The sequence below is a fragment of the Jatropha curcas genome, chromosome 2 (genome assembly GCF_041381405.1).
Source record: "Jatropha curcas cultivar XTBG-Jc1 chromosome 2, XTBG_Jcur_1.0, whole genome shotgun sequence".
In the NCBI taxonomy this organism is placed as follows: Eukaryota; Viridiplantae; Streptophyta; class Magnoliopsida; order Malpighiales; family Euphorbiaceae; genus Jatropha; species Jatropha curcas.
Window position 1 is genome coordinate 27,143,417 of NC_143152.1, and position 18,926 is coordinate 27,162,342.

The following is an 18,926-nucleotide window of genomic DNA, read 5'->3' on the forward strand; positions in this document are numbered from 1 at the left end:
GAACCATCCCACACACATAAGGATTGGGCTTTTCATTTTGTTTAATCTTTTATTAATTAAATAAGGAAAAACAACTTAAAAGTGAAGTGGTTCAGGGTTAACCAATTCAATCAGCCTGCAAATGAAAATCAACACCATACATGATGCATTATCGTTTTCATTTTTTTTAAGATGTATTCAGAACCGACCTTTTGTATTCAAACGAGGAGGGTACGTGTCAAGAGTTAATTGGTGAATGGAAGCTCAACCAGACAAGATTAATGAAGTACGTGTAAAAAAATCACGGTTCCTGCAAAACAAGTGTTGTTTGCGCAGGCGTTTATCATCCCCAGTGGGATTCCCCACCCGATCCCCCCTCTACTTATAATCGGCGTGTAATCAGCCAAAAAGAAAGAAGACAAGAAAAGAAAAGAGAAGAAAGAAAAGAATGGAAGATGGTGTAACTGAAGCTGAGAGCTTTCTTATGCAGCCTAAAGAAGAAGAAGACAATCATCATATTGGTGAAGAAGAAAAACAAGAAAAGAATAGTAATAATGAAGATAAGGGATCAGGTGGAATTATCGACAATCTTATTTCCCACTTCGTTTCTCCTTTGAATCCAATACAAAAAGATGGTAATAAAGAAGAAGAAGAAGAAGAAGAAGAAGAAGAAGAAGATAAGCAAGTGAAGGCTCATCTTCAAGATCAGGAGACTGCTGGTGGCGGCATAATTGATAACATTGTTTCCCATTTCCCTAAATCCATTCCAGGTAATTTCTTTTTAATAATTGATGGTTTTAACTCTTTAAGTGCATATATAAAGATTATTGTTTAAGTTCGATCGAGCAGTTATTCTTTTCGCTTCCCAAATTAGATTTTTGTTCTATGAGTTCCAACTTGTAATTAAAGCCCTGAAGTTGTGGACATTGATTAGGATTTCAATTGTGTATTTGTTTGTGTAAACAGATGAAGCTGTTCCCACAACGGACGAGGCCACCATTCTAATTCACTCCATTATCCATGATTGATTCATTAGGATTTAGAGAGAGCTATATACAGCCTTTGTGTTGTGTAATAATTTAGGTCATGCATTATTCTTCATTTTTTTTGAGGCCAATGGGCTCTGTATTTTCATGTATTTTTATTTTGTAACTTACTTATTTTCGTTCATTTTCTTTCAGATTTTTTTTCCTTTGTTTGATTAAAATATACCATTTATAACAAAGGATCTGAAAGGAATGAATAGTTCATGCTTTTCTACACTAAGATAGATCAAAAATTCGAATTTTATAAATGGAATTTATATAATAGATTGAATAAGATTAGTAGTAGAAGAGTGAGCTAAAAATACTTGTCCGATGAATATATATATATATATATATATATATATATATATATATATATATATATATATATATATATATATATATATATATATATATATATATATATATATATATATATATATATATATATACATATATAATACCGTTCATGTTGAGACCAAAATGCTTATTTGTGAACTGACCACAATAATAGGAAGAGTATATTTAGATCAAACAGATTATTTTAGTTAAAAAAAAATATATGTAGATTAAACTAAATATCTATTAATTCATTCAAATTATGTAAATTGTACGTGCACCGTCCAATTTCAACCTTCTACCCCCCCCCCCCCCCCCCCCCCTTTTTTTTTTTAAGGACAACCTTCTACTTGAATTTTAATTTATTATTTATATACTTAAATTTAATAATCACTCTTTAAATTACGATAAAATCATTAATTACTGGGAAAGTTTTAATAATAACACTTGTTTCCAGTAAAAAAAAATCCAACAAATGTAGAATATAAGCATCAAATCCAAATAAAACTATAAATAGATATAGATGTTACATAGTAAACTAATAATTTACTTTAATTGAATATTTTTGAAAGATAATATCACACGATCAAATCATCAGATGATTTAAAGAAAAATAAAATTTACAAAAAGTGCGTCATACACAAAATTTTGGCTAATGGCCAGAGTCCGAGAAAAAATGACATTTGATTAGAAAATTATAATTTATAATTTAGTTAAAACTTAATCTATTTGGTGATGTATGAATCTCCTATTTTAAATCCTTTACATTATGAAATAATTAAGCACTTAAGGTTTTTTTGTCACTCGTTAGATTCATTGGCAATGCAAACTAATTTGCGTATGTTCATGGTATTTTTTTTTTTTTCACTCTTCTCTTCTCTAGTGGACAACACACAAGAGAACAAGTTTGGGTAAAGGAATAGAGTTGGTGAAATAGACTACACTAAAAATGGTTGCCAAGCACATGCTTTGGTCTTCTTTCTTACTTAGTAAATTAAGAACTGAGAAGACAATTCGAAAGCGATGCGAAAAGAACCCAATAACACTAAGCATATTCCAATTTCTCTTCTTTGACATTATTAATGTTTTAATCTCAATTACGACTCTTTTTAAATTGATCTCATAATATCACCAATAGGAAAACCCTCGAGGAAGCACCAACCAACCGTTTGACTTGGGCCCCGCTACTGCTTCTTTTGAATATAATAGAAATGAGAATCTCTGGTGAGAGGGAAGGCTAAGTTTGCTAACTCCAAAAATTCAATGTCCATTTCTTCCATTCTACATATATAGGATCCTTTGATAAATCGAAATCTTAATTTTACAATAAAATTTTAATTTCACCCTCTATTTTTAGATTGGTTGATTGTAATTTTTAACTAACAAAATTACACCTGGTCAACAATTTTAAGTTATCCACACCACACGAGTGGCAGTATACAATTTTACAAGAGAAAGATTCCATTGTCTTAACAAATGTTGTTTTGTGTTCTGTCGGATTCACTTGGTTACTTGCTCAGTATTTGTTAATAATGGAAAAAATAATTGAAATCAGAAAATTATACATATAAAATGGAAGTAAGTTAAGGGATTTGAGCAAGAAGTTAAGTGAAGATGGAAGGGTGGAAGGGCTTCCTATGCTTCAAGCAGACATTTCTCTTCTCAGCAAAGTGGATGCTTTTTAAGCTGACTTCAAGTTTAAGACCCAAAGCAAGAGGTAATAAAAATACCAAATTCATTTTATAGTCTCTACAAAGAATTATCTTATTACATGCAATATCGTTTTCTAATGTTTCCTTTCCTTGATGTTGATGATAATGTCAGTGACGAATCAAGGGCTCATGGGTCTTTACAAGGACTTGGAATCTTGTGGGGAATATAGAGATATACAGGTTATGTAATATGTGGGATATGATTCACTCTTCTCCAAGTGATTATAGTACTAGAAGGAAGAGACCTTACAGGAGTTTCTGTTTCAGGCCAGCATAAATAATATTATTCCTTTTGAGATGAGCAAAAAAAAAAAAGCATCCCAGATTCTGATGTATATAGCAGCTGCAGCAGAGAAAAAAGAGAATTTTGCTTGATTTTGTTTCTTGTCCAAAAGAAATCTCTCAGGTTCATATCTTTCATCACATCATTTTAGGAAAGTTTATTTTGTCTGATTTGTTTCTTGTCCAAATGAGTTCTCACGGTATGTCTGTCATCCAAATGCCTTATATTCACATTATGCTAGAAAGTCAGAACTCAAAATAAAAGTTGGAAGTTCTACTCATTTTATTTTAACAAAAAAGCTACAAGCTTTTTATTACAACATTTATAGTCACCCTACGTACAGCAATGGAAGTTCATAAGCATTTATACAATAATAAAGCTCCTAAAAGTTTCAATAGTAAAGGAAATACTTAAACCAAGAACAATACAACTGCATGGTTCATTACGCAGCATCACCCTCATGGAGGAGCATCTGATCAAAGTGCCAGACTCCTGCAAGCCACATATACTTGCTCTCAGTACAAATACATACAGAACGGGAAGTAATTGAAGTATCTAAAAGAGACAGGATGATAAATAGTTGACTAGGAAAGTTTGCACATACCATGTCCTTTACCAACCCTCCTTAATTGAGCGACATACCCTGCTATCTTCTTAATTGCTTCAACCTATAAAAGAAAATCGAAATATTTATATTTCAGTTGAAGTTCACTTAAAGTTTAACACAAATGTGATATTCTTCTTCTCTAGCTGGTTGTTTTATTTTGATCTGATTCTTGCACAGAACAGAACAGATATGTACTCTATGAATATGAGAAATCACCAGTAAAATTCAGAGTTATGCAAGTTTTGATGGCAAATTACTAGACAAGCAACTAAATTATTTGGGAAATCAATAGGCATATCCTTCAAGCATTCTTTGAGCTCACCTGTTCTCCTAAAAACTCACTCTCAATGAATTCTTGCAGTTGGGGATCACTGTTTTGATTTGCCACCTGTGTTCATCAAGAACAAAGAATGGTTCATATGCACAATTTTCACGTAAGAAAATGCCCACAACTTCCTTCAACAAACAGAAATGAGATTTTGCAGGTTAAGATGCATTACACTGTGCAAGCCCAGTAGTTTATGATTTGTCAACTTCTCCAAAGACAATGCCAATTCCATAGCTGAATCAAAGAAGTAAAGATAGCTCAAGTTAATTTGGAAACACAGACCATTACAGAAGCAGAGTTTGCAGACTACAACTTATGAATTCAGCCATTTATGAAGACATTCCATAATAGTAACTGCTTTTAGCTTTGTTTCTAACACCGTACAGAGTTCTTAAGACTTTACCATACAATGCATCTCCCTTTTCTGCATGATCAAATTCTGAAATAGGATTCAGGATAGGATGAAGTTTTACTCTCCCTCCACGTACGTTCTAATCACAATTGAAGAAACAATAATTAGAGATTAATCAAATACCCATTTTGTTTTTCATTGACGAAATAATACAGAACAACGAGCTTAAAAATTTTAGGGGAAGTACTTGATACTTCATTAGCTTTTCAGCGTGCTCTCTTTCTTCTTCACTAGACTCCTTGAAAAATCTGGTTCCAAATAAATCATATCTTAGTTTCATAATAATAAAACTAGAAACTTAAAAAAAAAATTAACAATTTCAGAACAAGAAACTTTACTTGGCTAAGCCCCTCAAGGCAACGTTGTCCCTGTCAAAATATGCAAACATGGCGTGGTATACATACGAATTATTGTATTCCACACTGTAGAAAAACATAATAACAAAACACTAATTAGAAATTTTTAATAGGGAATTTGGACCTAAATAGAATCATTTAGATTCAAAATTTATTGAATAAAAAAACTGACTTGATCTGCTCGTTAACTGCAGCTTCACTCTCATCTTCATAAAATTGGCGAGCAAGAGAAACTTGAGGAGCGATAGGAACCAAATATTCATCCTTCTTGACCTCTTCGAATGGCTGGAACACTACACCAGTAAGCTGTAAACTGCCATCCGCCATGGCAGAAACCACGAGGTTACTGTTGCTTCGCCGCCTCGACGGTGATAATGTCAGGGCCGCCATAGACGAAGCAGAATCCCCCTGTCTGGTTGTCAGAGAAAAAGCTGAAGCAGCTCTCAACAACATCGTTGCTACTAGAAGTTGATCTCAAAAACAGGGAATAAGGCTTCAATGGAGATTGCTGGTTGCAGAAAAGAAGTAGGGGAGAAGATGTATATATAGACTGAAGTCACTGGACGGAGAACCATAAAGAGTTCCAGAGTGGATGGGGTTTATTTTGGACCGTCAGATTAACTGGGCAGTGAGGGGTCAGATGTGTACCACGTGTAGGAGGCGTGTGGCGAGCCCGTGCCTATCCAGTGGGAATGCGATCTCGTCCCAAATATCCGATCCACGTGGAGTACTAATCTCCTTAAAGTCGTATTTTCTATGATGAAAAATTGGACAATCGCTTGAGAGTTTAATTAAATGAAACACTCGCGAGTATTAGCTGACAGCTGTATTTCCAGCGACTTCTCCGTCTGCATGGATAAAGCCTGTAGAATAGGCCACGCGTGCGTGCGAGTAGGATTTGGGTGTCACGCTCTATCTCTAGGCTGGAATTTTGGGCAGAGACATCTCGGTCTTCTAGCGAAACAAAAGAATTCTACGTTGCAAAATAGGATTAGTGGAAAGGGCACGTATCTGCCAGATTGGCTCCATAATGACATCACCGATATATATTCATGTACGAAAAGAGAAAGGAAAGATAAATAAGGAAAAAAAAAAAAAAAAAAAAAAAAACAAAGACGAATCCTTGTATTTCCAAAAACAATTTATTTTTGAAAGTTAAAAAATATTTTTTAAATAACTTATTTGATTATAATATTAAAAATTTAATTAAAAGATATTAAAATTTTAATTTATAAGCAAAATTAGACCAATTTTTGGTGAACTCAGCACAATCTTACATGGGAAAACGGATAGCATTAACTTAAACATCAATTCTAAAAACCATTTAGAGCAATATTCACTTAACACGAAAAAACAAAAAAAAAGAGTACCCATATATATTTAAATGCATATGTGCAGTTATTGTTAATCAAGTGACCTACAGACAAATCAATTAGTTACCTTACCTGTTTTTTCAGATACTTTGCTCCACTGTGCGCAGGTCGGCTGTCCACAAATATGAGAGCAAGAGTAGATAGATAGATATTTTGTCCGGAGAACTGAAAAATAACGGAAAAAAAAATATAATAATACCAAAAGAGATGATAGTAAAACATGGTAATGAAATTATTAATTGATGAAGCATTCATAGCGCTTCACGAGAATGCAAATTTTGTTCGGTATTTAACCAATTGTCCAATCCTGCTAACACAAAATGAATATGTTGACGACCCTTCTCTAGACACAACAAGATCTACAACAGTTTCAATGAGCAATAGATGACACAAAAATTTAATCATATATAATTTTAGTTTCTTTATTTCTAAGAATCACAGAGTCTAAAATATCATATTCAGGTGCCTCCAAATATAATAACTTTTACACGTTTTGATTAAGCGAGACCATCTATTTTTATTTTTGATTTAATTTCTAATAAATCAAAAATTAAAAATAAATATAAAGAAATGGAGAAAATGAAAAACTATAATAACTAATGAATAGAATTAAATAATGAAATAGTAAGACGGCAGTCTTCCTTTTTCCTATCGACGAGAATTGATTTCATTGAGGAGTGTCCGAATATATTAAAAATAATGCACCTAAATGTCAATATAAGATAATAAATACCTGAGATTGTAACAAAAGGGAGCAAAGATTTCTTTCATTTGAAATGTATTTAGTTCAGTTAATTCATATAGTTAATAGTTGATTTGTATTTAACTGTTTAATAAAGATATTTTAATCAGCAATTAGTTGATAAGCTATTTTAAAGTTTTTTTTTTATAATTACAATTGGATTTATATTTAAATAAAGAAAAAAAAAAGAATGGGTTTTAGATTGAAATATTAAAATTTGAATACAACCTAACCCAACTTTTAATTCTTCACTCCCAACCGTGAATCAGGATATTTATCTTGGATAGCAACTTGTCTGGCTTGAATTGTTTTACTGTCATGATTGACATTGATACATTATACTTTTTGTCAAATAATAATTATCTATATAATACAAGTAAAAAAAGAAGAATTCATATATAATATTATATAACGCACGCAAGGAATCTTATAAGCATTAGAAGTAGCAGAGAGAGGAGAGCATGTGATATGAGATTAAGATGAAAGGATAGGGGACCGTTTTATTTCAAATCGGATTCGGACGACAACAAGTTTGATTGTCGATATATGGGTTTTGGCTACATGTCCAAATCTGGTGCTTTTGGTAAAGGGGCTTGTGGATACCACGCGTGATATATAGTGCTCACACATTTCTTTCATGATCTTCAATTATATTCAAACCTCAATTTGTCCCATTACACTATTAGCCAACGACATGAAATATTGAAAATTTAACATAATTATTCAGTCTTGTGGCTAACACAAGTCTTGAGGTTTATTTCCAAATTTAACCGAGCGCAGTGCGAACCATAATTTTTTTAAATTTACTATAATAACTTTAATATAATAACTATAACATCAGCAACACCATGCATAGTTATATTACCAACGAGGTATTATTGTCCTTTCACCGTATTATACTGTAGTTGTACCTGACCCATATTATACCTAAAGTATTTATCTTTTTACAAAATTAATTCTCTTGAAAGTTATTGAGCCTTGTCAATTTTGGTTTTAGCTTATTTTGTATTTTTTTAATCTTTTCTTTTTTTATTAGAATCAATAGTTCTGTCATTTTTATTTGATCTGACATCTAAAAATTAGAATTGAGAGTAATTTAAAACTGTCATGATTTCTAATTCCTTTTAAATTAGTATCAGCCAAATGAATTTAGAGAAGTTAAAACTGTGCCGACTCAATAATTGAATCTAACTATAAAGAAATCTAAATTTTCAATTGGATAAAAATTGAAATGTAAGAATTTAGGGATAAAAAAAAAAATACTTCCTTTATAATTTTTATCCTAATGACTTTTATTCATAAAGTGGGGAATAATATTAAATTGTAATCTTAATTTGATATATGAATTAGAAGGATATTGGATATCAATTATAACAATAATTTATTTAAACAATTAGTTTGTGTGATTTATATTCAGAAGATAAGTAAACAATGACTTCATAATGAAGAATATGATAAAATTCATTTTTTTAAAAGGTAAAAATTGCTTTTCGAGGTTCAATCAATTAATTTACATATGATCACAATTAAATTTTAAATTGAAATCAAATAAACTTAAATAAATAGAAAAAAAAATTAAATCATAATCAACAGTTTTTGATTGCGAATTATAACTAACATGGTGTGTGTCTATAATTCAATTTTAATTCTTAATTCTTTGAAATTAGAACGTACAACTTCAGTTTAAAACAAGATTTAAATTTAAAGCATTAAAAAAAGGAGAAAATTATAAAATAAAATAAAAATATCAAAGAAACTCTAAATTTTTTTAAGTAAATTTTAATATTTTTTTTATTAAATTTGTTTCTCTACCACAATTTATTATTGTTTTACTATTATTAATTATTTATGTTACACAATTAAAAACATTACAAAGTAAAACTTGAGAGAAGGTGTCCGACATCTTTAAATTAAAATCAAATCGATATATGTCAGTTTCAAAAAACTAGAAACCGTTTTAGAGCAATCATGGTCGTGTCTAAATTAGGTACTTTCTTTACTGTTTAGAGCATATCTTCTTAGCACCCAATTACGTTTACCAATCCAAGTTTACCGCTAACCGATTGCTCTAACTTCTGCCGTCTTCCTCTGCCTCTTCAATTTCAGAAAAAAAAAAAAAATTCCTTGCTCTCGATTCCTTTCTGCTATTCATTTTTTTGTGAATTAGACAGTCTCTTTCTCATTCTAAAAATTCTAATTTCTAACAAAAGATAATTTCGGTGTATGGCGACAACCCAATCCCATCACACTTCTCGAAAGCGATTCTCAGGCCTCAATCATCCACTCTCCCTTTTAAACTCTAATCACACTCTAACTCTTTTCATTCATTCCTCCTCCTCCTCCCACCGATGGCCACTGATGCCTCCCCCAAATATCGGACTCCCGATTTTCACCCCTCCGAGATTCCCGATATCTCGGTCTCCCACGACGGTCTTCATTTCTGGCAATACATGATTGCCGGTTCCATCGCCGGCTCCGTCGAGCACATGGCTATGTTCCCCGTCGATACGCTTAAGACTCGCATGCAAGCTATTGGCGGGTCATGCCCGCCCCAATCTATTGGAGTCCGCCAGGCTTTCGGTTCTATTTTGAAACTGGAGGGTCCAGCTGGACTTTATCGCGGTATAGGCGCTATGGGCCTTGGAGCTGGACCCGCTCACGCCGTTTATTTTTCCGTTTATGAGTCCTGCAAACAGTCTTTTTCCCGCGGGAATCCGAATAATTCCATGGTGCACGCCGTCTCCGGCGTTTGTGCTACGGTTGCTAGTGATGCGGTGTTTACGCCGATGGATATGGTGAAGCAGAGATTGCAGCTGCAGAGCAGTCCGTACAAAGGAGTTGGTGATTGTGTTAGGAAAGTGTTGATAGAAGAAGGAGCTGGAGCGTTTTACGCATCGTATAGAACTACAGTTGTTATGAACGCGCCGTTTACGGCTGTTTACTTCGCGACTTATGAGGCGGCAAAGAGGGCGTTGATGGAGGTGTCGCCAGAAAGCGCGAGTGATGAAAGAGTGATAGTTCATGCCACAGCCGGTGCAGCTGCTGGTGCCTTGGCTGCTGCTGTTACGACCCCGCTTGATGTGGTGAAAACGCAGTTGCAGTGTCAGGTAATATGTTACTCCATTTTTATTGGATTAGATTTCTGTATGGTCCTTCTCCTTTCATGGATGAAACAGAATAACTTTTGATGTTTATACTTGATTGATACAGGGAGTATGTGGGTGCCATAGATATTCTAGTAGTTCAATTGGGAATGTTATTAGAACAATAGTGAAGAAGGATGGATACCATGGGCTAATGAGGGGATGGATCCCCAGAATGATGTTCCATTCTCCAGCTGCTGCCATTAGCTGGTCCACTTATGAAGCAGCCAAGAATTTCTTTCAACAACTCAATTGCAGCCAAGAAGACAACTGAGCTTGAGGTTGAATCTCATAATTCTTTTAAAAAAGTGCTGGTAAGTTATGCCAAAGCCCCCAATTTACATGTATATCACAAGATTGTTGCACTCAGATCCAATAATAATAATAATAATACTGAACATCTGCTTTTGCTTTCACTCTATATATAATAATAATAATATCCTTTTTTTTTTTTTTTTTTATTAGATGTTTAAGTTGTCCAATTATCTGTGGATCACACTAATACATAAACTCTTAAGTTTTTTATTCAAAAACAATAAAATAATATGTTTTCTCTTTTTAAAATAATAAAATTAAAAAATGTGACGATTAGAAACGAATTTGTTTTTACTTTCTTTTTTCCTCCTTATTTCCAACAATTGATTTGATTTTTTTAAAAATTTTATTTGTTAAATTTATATAAAAGAAATTTCATTATTTTAAAAGTATAGAAAGTGTAATATTCCTTAACTTTTATTTAAAATAGAATTTTTGATTATGAACATATTTATGGTTTATATTAGTTCAAAAATTGATTTTATATTCTGAAAAATTTAAGAATCAAATTGGAACCTTAGATTTCCTTTTGATAGTTGAATATTAAGAATTTTTCGGTTCGGTTCAATTTCTATTTTCTTTTTATGGAGTTCACTTTGATTATTTTCTATAAAATTTATATTTGAATTGACTAACTCAAAAGAAATTTAGAAAGGTTTGATTCTAGAAGGTTTGATTCATATCCAATAGGTAGATTGATTATGTATTTAATAAGTTTTTTAATTATAATAGCTATAAAAATTTCAATCAACTATGTTATATTTTGAAGTTTTTTTTATATGTATTTATTGTAAATTTAGATTTTATAAAATTATTATCTTTCAAATTAATATTGTTTATGATGGTTTTATTTATAATTATGTGGAAATAATATTTTTATTAAATATTATTTTAAAAAATTTAATTAATATTTTCATTTATATAATATATTATTTACCCTAAAAATTAAAAATAATGCATTACCAATCATAATATATAAAAATAATTATACACTTAATGATTTAACAGCAATTGCTATTAAAATTTTATTAAACATCAAATATTCATTAATTAATTTCTATCGGCCATTAATTATCAGCCACTGTTTTCAGCTATTAAACGTGAACTGTGGAGTTAAATGGGCTTTTTAATTATTTGATTCGGTCGGTTTAGTTTGCCAATTGCACAGCCTGTACAATATAAGGACTGACAAGTCAGAGCAGGATTTTTTTGAAAAAAGAATACGAAAATTTTATTAGTAAGCATAAGTAGCCATAAAGCTAGAGCTTAATACCGCTATCTTAACTTGTATGTATTATTATTATTATTATTTTCTGGAAAATTAATTATTTGTCGGAAAATGTAGGAAAAATAATTTTAACAAACCTCGGGGATTAAATAAATATTTTCCTTTTTTTCTGACCACTTTAAAGTATTATTTTATTGTAGAATAGTATAATCAAATGAAAAAATCAAGATTATAAGATGATATCGTTTTGATGGGATAAAAGAATTCTTATTCTTAGGTAAATTATTTTGCTATTTCTGTCTATATACGTAAATAGTCAATTTGAACCTTCAAAAAAAACAAAAGAAAGTCAACTTGATAATATTGTATGGAAAAAATAAATAAATAGCATCACTAGTAAATAATCTTTTAAAAAATGATTCACTCTTTCACCGTAATAACAGAAATATAAGATATATATTGAAAATTTCAGGGAAAATGTGATTATAATTTTTGGGTTGTGCCTTTCTGATATGTTACCTCCGTTTGGAATGGAGATGAAAGATATATATACTTCTTCTCAGTTCGGTCTTTACAGTTGGCAGTCCAGTATTTAGTTTGAGATAGTAAAATGATCAAGCACATGGGCTAACTTGTTCAACAATAGGTTTTCCAAGACAATATTTGGCGGCAAAAACCTTCCATCAAAATTACCACTACACGCAGAGGCTTCGTTTACCGCAAATAGGAATTTCTTACTACACCAGTTTCTAGAGTAGTTTTTTTATGGCATGCAGATTCTGTCTTATAACAACAGGTAGATGAAATTTTTCCCTTAAAAAGAGAAAACAAATAGAGGAATAGTTCTCCTCCAGATTTCAAATCACTAACAAACTACCGGAAAAAGAAATGTCATGCCATGCCATAGCAGCACAAGCTTCATGTATAATTAAAGAACAAGCTTCATGCAAACCAAATATGTTGTCGAAATGAGAACGGATCTGTGACCTGGTAACACTGATAATTTAAAATTAATCTAGAATAAATGAAATTTCACTAGATCATTACCATATCCAGACTCCAGATGGAACACACAAAATACAATTAACAATTCATTTTACCCATAAAATGAGGAAGGCTTGCACAAGAGTCCATATGCAATAACAGATCAAGGGCGTTATTCACAACAATATTATGCCTACAAAGCATTTTACTTTTTACCACTTCAGAACTTGTCTACATTCACTCCGTCTCTAAGGACCTCATACGCCTCTCTTTTCCTGGTTTTCTTCATCCCAGCTGTGAAATGGAGTTTCGGTCCATCAGAACTGATACAAGTCACTTTAACCCAAATCATCACCTTGGTCTTCATCCCCTCTATATCAGCTAGTTTCCCTTTCTCCAAATACCCAGATACTATGGTGTTAAAACGCAACACGGATGAATCCTTGTAACCCACTTCACAGACTTCAGGAATAAATACAGTAAGCTTCCCAGTCTCCTCATTAAACTCATAATTTGTAGCATCTTTAGGGAAGATTCCTACTGCCAAGTCATACTCCTTGAGCAATTCTGGCAATGGCTTTTGCATTTTTCCTGTGCACCAAATATTAATTCAGTTCTATGCAATCCACTAGAAAATATTTAAAGAGGAAATTGGCAAATCAACATATTCAACATGCTAATGAAACCGACACTTTCCATGTAGTCTTTCATTAAAACAAGGGAGATAGCAATTGGCTTCATGGATGAAGCTAACATCTTACTCCAACAAACTTCAATGGCACTCACTCTAACTATATCACCAGACATTTCCCGAAAAGGTTTCGATTAAGCCAAGTGGCAGCTGAATTTAGCCAGCCTTCTGTCTATTGCAAATAGATCTTTCTAACCAGAGTGACATCAAATCTAATGAATATTGAATATACAGATATGTCCTCTCTACAGGCTCCCAGTTGAGACCCCAACTTGCATTTGAAAAAAAAAAAAAAGAAATATATGCTTGGTCAAATTAAACTTATTTTCAAGGTCCCAAACAGCCGAACAACAACAACTAAGCCTTAATCCAAACAGTTGAATATTTTGCAAAAATTCCCAAAATCCAAATCATATCAAAAGGGCACAGCGCAATCCTATATTTCACATTGAGATAATCAGAAAAGCTGTTTGTACATGAAAGTAAAACAGAACAACACAAGCATCTAACTTCCGGGTTGTGCATAGACTGAATACTAAAAGAAAAAGGAAGCAAAGGTAGTTTAGAACAGGATTATATCATGATGGAAAAAGCAGAAAATCAAATGTCGCAGAAAGGAGAAAAAGAAAGCGCAAGAAAAGAGGGAATCAAGACCAACCTTTTATTTTGTTGACTATCCATTTGGCTCCTCCTTCAATACTCGTTGACAATGACTGATTAAGAGGGTAAAGATGTCATAGTGAAAATGCATTAATGATAGATGCAACAACAGCATAACATATGGGCATGAGGGAACATGCAAAATGGAGAAATGTTAATATGAACGAGCAACTCACAATTACAAAGAATTTATGCAACTAGATTACATCATCTTACCACAGATGGGAAGGGGAAGGGGGAAGGGGGAAGGGTACATTTTGCAATATCTGGCTTGAACATGAAAAGAACTCATATTCCATGTGATTTTCCATGACAGCATTTTCAAAAATTCAAACAATACTTATTCGTAAAAAAATTTTCAGCGTTCTTCAATCTCTCACTCCTAAATTTGATAAGCCGTCAATGACCACAACCAAAGCTTAGAAAGTTACGTAATATTTGTGCATCAAACTATGTTAAGAGATTCTACTTGTTCCAACTTCCAGTTTTGGAAATTTATATTACTCCAAATAGTCTCTAGTCGATTCTTCCTCCAAGTTAAACTAATGAGAAAACCATAAACCATCTGTCTCCAGCATTACCTCAATTCAGAACCATTTAGGTATCACATGCCCAAGCACCGAATCACAATTGCAAGCTTAACTTGGATTAAAAAAGCAGTCATTCGTTCTTATTTATAAATGTTCCCAAATAAACCCTAATTCTAACCATTTCAGCAAAATTAGTATTTAGTCTATCCATTTAAGTAAGAAATAACAAAAATTTCAAAAATGATCGCAATTACTACTATTAATCGATGCAAAATCTTCGTATTGAAGTTTATCGTAAGAAATTCCTAATCTGATACACAATTTATACATGGAAAAGGTGAGGAACGAGATTATGAGCAGATCGAAGTTATTGATCAAATTAAAGAGCTAATTTTAAAGAAACAACTCAAAATGGAGAGAAAGGAAGTTAGAGAGAGAGAAAAAAGGGAACGTACATTGATATCGTCGCCGACGGAATTGAGCTCCTTGTTGGCCTTCTGTCCCAACCAAAAAGATCCGACCTTGTTCAGTACCTGATCCATGTTTATATTTGCAGTACTCTGTCTCAAATCGTCGATTGAGATACTGGATTATCGAGATTAATTTTTATTTTGCCCCTTCCTATCTGCAAAGAGATCGAAGTAAGGAATTCTTGACTCCTTTCTCTCTCTAGAAAATTTTGAGAGAGACAGGTAATCGTTATTGGCTACCAGTTTCATTTTTGTTTTTAGGGCCCATTTAAAAAAAAAAAAATGCTATGAAAAGTTTTGTACCACCTCAATTTCTATTCTTAAAAGTTAACTCGTGATACAAGCTGAGTGAAGCGCGGATGAATATTACAAGATGAAATATTATAATATTATTTAAAAATAATAAAATTATATAATAAAATAATGTGAAATGCATTATAAAATTTTATTGAGATCTGCTAAAAAAAATATTTCAATGTCATAAACATCTCTTCTTAAATATCTCGTAAAACCTTTACTAAAATATGCAATATCAAAAGTCATGTATAATATAATTTAGAAGTGTCAAAATAGATTGTCGCGTAAGGTTTGATACGGATTCGTCTATCATCCGACACGATTAAGGTCAACATAAACATGACCAATTTAATAATTGTGTTCAATTTTTTAACACGAATACGACATGAAAATTAGGTAAGTAACACGAAAATTAGACAGGTGATACGAACACGACACGTTTAATCTGCCTAATATCATAAATAAGATAAGTGGATTGTCTTGACCCGTATACAATCGGTGTAACCCGCTTAATATCATAAACAGGTTAAATGAGTCATGTTAACTAGTATACAATCCACTTAACCTGCTTATAATATTTTTAAACTTTAACCTAATTAACTCCTATCATATTTAAAAATAATTTTTCATATATAAAATGCATAAATTCTTCAAGATTCATAACTAAAATAAAAAGTAAAACAACAATAAAATTTAAATAGGTTTTGGTTGGAATATTTATATCCGGCACTAAAATTATATTTTTACTCTTAAATAAATGAATTATTCGCCTAACTTGCGTGTCAACCCGCGTTACGATACGTTTATATTCGTATCATAAATGAGTGACTCGTTTATTACACAAACTCATTTAACCTCAACTCTAATCCATTTTCGGGGGTTAGGAAAAGTGTGTTTGCGTGTCATGATCCATTTTAACACCCTTAGTATGACCTACATTAATTTTTAATATATATTTACTTTTCTTTCAATTTTATTATAGACATTAAGTTTTATATAATTATTCTAATGTTTTGAATTTGAAATAAAGTTCTTTAATTTAAATAACTTTCAACAAAATTAACAAATATGAAATTAAAAATAATTTAAATTATATTTTTTAATTAAATTATATATTTTATAATATTACCACAATATCTCTAAGATTATTGATAAAAATATTTACTGTGTACAACACATGCATTTTGCTAATTTTAATATATAATTAATTTTCATAACCAACTCTTAATCTTGATAATTTAGTATATTTGTCTTTTCAATTATATGGTTTTAATATTAATTTAATTTATAAAAAATTATACCTAAATCTATTGATACGAAATTCATTTTTATTAACGAGTTGAAAATTGAGTACTAATAATTTATTATTTCTGTGCCCCTAAAACAATTATGTAGACATTTAAAAAATAATATTTATCATAATCAAACCAAGATCTTAGAAGCTGATTGGCTTATACAAGTAATAAACCAGAGAGAAGAAAAAGATAGCATGTCTGCTTATCCATCCATGAAAGCAACAAGGGAAGATTCGTAGAGACAACAACAGTGTCACCTTTCTGACCAATCGGACTATTCGCTTTTATCTTTCTTTTTGAATTTTCAGTTTTTGACAACCACTCTATCAATAATAAACATGCCCAAATTGCAATTTGCTGCCACATAATTAATTAATTAAATTTAGTGTGTTTAAATTTTTAAATTTTTTATATTTTGGTATTTTATAGTTATAAAAATAGACAAAAAGGATAAAATGGACAAAATGAATCAACTGTACTTGTAATTGAATTGTATTGCTCGTAGAGAATAGGAAACCTAACTTGAGCTTTTATTTTTTCTTGTTACTAAGTATCTTGGACCGACTGAAATCCTTCCATACTGGCATATGTCACATTCTCTCTCTCTCTCTCTCTTTTTAATTTTAATTTTTATTTCTTTAAATTTACTCAATTTCAGTTATTCCCTATTAAATTAAATTAAATTAAATTAAATTCACATGCCCTTTCGCCAACTGAAAAGGTAAAGGTTGAAGCTTGAAGCTTCCACAATGATCCAAAAATAAAACTGAAAAAACACAAGAGTATGTAGTTATATCAGTTAATTAGGTTTTCAAAATAGTTAAAAAATCTTGCATTGCATCACCTTCATTTATGAATTCACAACTTCTCTTTCGTATGTACTTATACCAAAACACGTGTATTGGAACTTGCACTAAATCGATGCACACAAACAATTCGAAAAGCAACCGCTTCATTTCTACATTTAACAAATCATGATTCAAATATTAAATTCTTTTAACTGGATTAATGAGTATTGAAATAATTGGTTCTTACGCCTTTTTTTTAATTATAAATTGAGAATTCAAATATTATCAATAAAGTAAATACTCGTGAAAAATACTCTTTTTTTTTTTAAATCGACTCAGTATAAATACAATTTAATTCTATACAATAGAGTGAGAATATATGCAATTAATATATATATATATATATATAGCTTTTTTAATTAAAAAAAATCAAGAAATTGAAAGAAGAACGGATATATCGTACCTTGTATTTATATTTGTACCACTCATACTCAAAAAATAAAAACAAAAAATAGAAATGAAACCATTGAATTGATTTCTTCTTAAATTAGTAATACATTCATTGCATTTAGCAAATATATGCATACATTTCCCTTTCTATTTATTTATTTATTTATTTAGAGCAACTTGCTTTGTCAACCTTAAATTGTATCTATATCTATATAATTAATATAATGAAGAAGTCTTTTGTTTCATGAATTATTTATATATAATAAATAAATTATTGTGATTATATTTCTAAAGAATTTTATTTAAAATTTTAGTAATTACTCATCCTAAATGATATAATTATTATTATTTTCATTCAAATCATTGATTTGTGCAATACTTTTTATGTAAATTTATTGTGCTACTCAGTGCGATACGGTAGAAAATATTGATATTCAAGTGAAAAGAAGATCAATTTAAAAAAATTTATTATTATTTTAATATTAAGAAAGGAAATATGAACTGGATTTATTATCGACGTAAATATTTAAGACAAAGCTATAACATGAGTGGATAAAATTTTATTTTAGGAAACATTATGTAGTATTTACTATTGAGCACCGAAAAACACATGCATGCATTGTGGCAAATTCTGAAAATAGGGGGGAAAAAAAATGAAAAGAAGGGATATATATGGAAGGAAAATACATTATATATAACGTGTACACGAAAAAGGAAAACGTAAAATGACATTTTATCTCCATAATATGCATGTATATTACAGAAAACCTTAAGAAAACATTTTATAAGTATTTAATTATATTATCTTTTGACTTTCATTATAAGTCAAAGTATAAAAAAATGGAATTCAATGTTTCGTTTTCTACATTTTTTATGAAAAGAATATAATTAAAGAGAGAGATTTTAAAATCAAATTTTA

The 18,926-nt window shown here is 30.9% G+C and overlaps 4 protein-coding genes and 1 long non-coding RNA gene across 5 annotated transcripts; 3 read left to right on the forward strand and 2 right to left on the reverse strand.

Annotated features, from left to right (window-relative positions):
- Positions 1–172: 172 nt before the first annotated feature.
- LOC105648101 (uncharacterized) lies at positions 173–1,149 on the forward strand. Its single transcript, XM_012234396.4, has 2 exons — positions 173–749; positions 946–1,149. The coding sequence occupies exons 1-2, from the start codon at positions 428–430 to the stop codon at positions 1,005–1,007; spliced, it is 384 nt and encodes a 127-aa protein (XP_012089786.1). The 5' UTR covers positions 173–427; the 3' UTR covers positions 1,008–1,149.
- Positions 1,150–2,779: 1,630 nt separating this feature from the next.
- On the forward strand, positions 2,780–3,745 carry LOC110010941 (uncharacterized). The gene is made up of 2 exons (XR_002285996.3): positions 2,780–3,060; positions 3,168–3,745. It is a non-coding gene; the product is annotated as an uncharacterized LOC110010941 (long non-coding RNA).
- FER1 (ferretin 1) lies at positions 3,591–5,568 on the reverse strand. The gene is made up of 8 exons (XM_012234394.4): positions 5,214–5,568; positions 5,024–5,107; positions 4,873–4,933; positions 4,677–4,764; positions 4,446–4,507; positions 4,268–4,333; positions 3,943–4,006; positions 3,591–3,830 (listed from the first exon to the last, which is right to left on the reverse strand). The coding sequence occupies exons 1-8, from the start codon at positions 5,492–5,494 to the stop codon at positions 3,781–3,783; spliced, it is 756 nt and encodes a 251-aa protein (XP_012089784.1). The 5' UTR covers positions 5,495–5,568; the 3' UTR covers positions 3,591–3,780.
- A 3,618-nt stretch (positions 5,569–9,186) lies between these two features.
- On the forward strand, positions 9,187–10,715 carry LOC105648099 (uncharacterized). Its single transcript, XM_012234393.4, has 2 exons — positions 9,187–10,263; positions 10,367–10,715. Exons 1-2 carry the CDS (start codon positions 9,505–9,507, stop codon positions 10,571–10,573), a joined length of 966 nt encoding a protein of 321 aa, XP_012089783.1. The 5' UTR covers positions 9,187–9,504; the 3' UTR covers positions 10,574–10,715.
- Positions 10,716–12,845: 2,130 nt separating this feature from the next.
- On the reverse strand, positions 12,846–15,397 carry LOC105648098 (uncharacterized protein At5g01610). Its single transcript, XM_012234392.4, has 3 exons — positions 15,163–15,397; positions 14,176–14,230; positions 12,846–13,417 (listed from the first exon to the last, which is right to left on the reverse strand). Exons 1-3 carry the CDS (start codon positions 15,247–15,249, stop codon positions 13,047–13,049), a joined length of 513 nt encoding a protein of 170 aa, XP_012089782.1. The 5' UTR covers positions 15,250–15,397; the 3' UTR covers positions 12,846–13,046.
- Positions 15,398–18,926: the final 3,529 nt, after the last annotated feature.

Coding starts and splice junctions, on each gene's coding strand:
- LOC105648098 (XM_012234392.4), bottom strand. CDS start 15,249: ATGGATCAGGTACTGAACAAGGTCGGATCTTTTTGGTTGGGACAGAAG. Junction 14,231..15,162: donor CCGTCGGCGACGATATCAAT/GTACGTTCCCTT, acceptor CCTCTTAATCAG/TCATTGTCAACGAGTATTGA. Junction 13,418..14,175: donor GATAGTCAACAAAATAAAAG/GTTGGTCTTGAT, acceptor TTTGGTGCACAG/GAAAAATGCAAAAGCCATTG.
- LOC105648099 (XM_012234393.4), top strand. CDS start 9,505: ATGGCCACTGATGCCTCCCCCAAATATCGGACTCCCGATTTTCACCCC. Junction 10,264..10,366: donor AAACGCAGTTGCAGTGTCAG/GTAATATGTTAC, acceptor TGATTGATACAG/GGAGTATGTGGGTGCCATAG.
- FER1 (XM_012234394.4), bottom strand. CDS start 5,494: ATGTTGTTGAGAGCTGCTTCAGCTTTTTCTCTGACAACCAGACAGGGG. Junction 4,334..4,445: donor AACTACTGGGCTTGCACAGT/GTAATGCATCTT, acceptor TGATGAACACAG/GTGGCAAATCAAAACAGTGA. Junction 4,007..4,267: donor GTGAGTTTTTAGGAGAACAG/GTGAGCTCAAAG, acceptor TTTCTTTTATAG/GTTGAAGCAATTAAGAAGAT.
- LOC105648101 (XM_012234396.4), top strand. CDS start 428: ATGGAAGATGGTGTAACTGAAGCTGAGAGCTTTCTTATGCAGCCTAAA. Junction 750..945: donor TTTCCCTAAATCCATTCCAG/GTAATTTCTTTT, acceptor TTGTGTAAACAG/ATGAAGCTGTTCCCACAACG.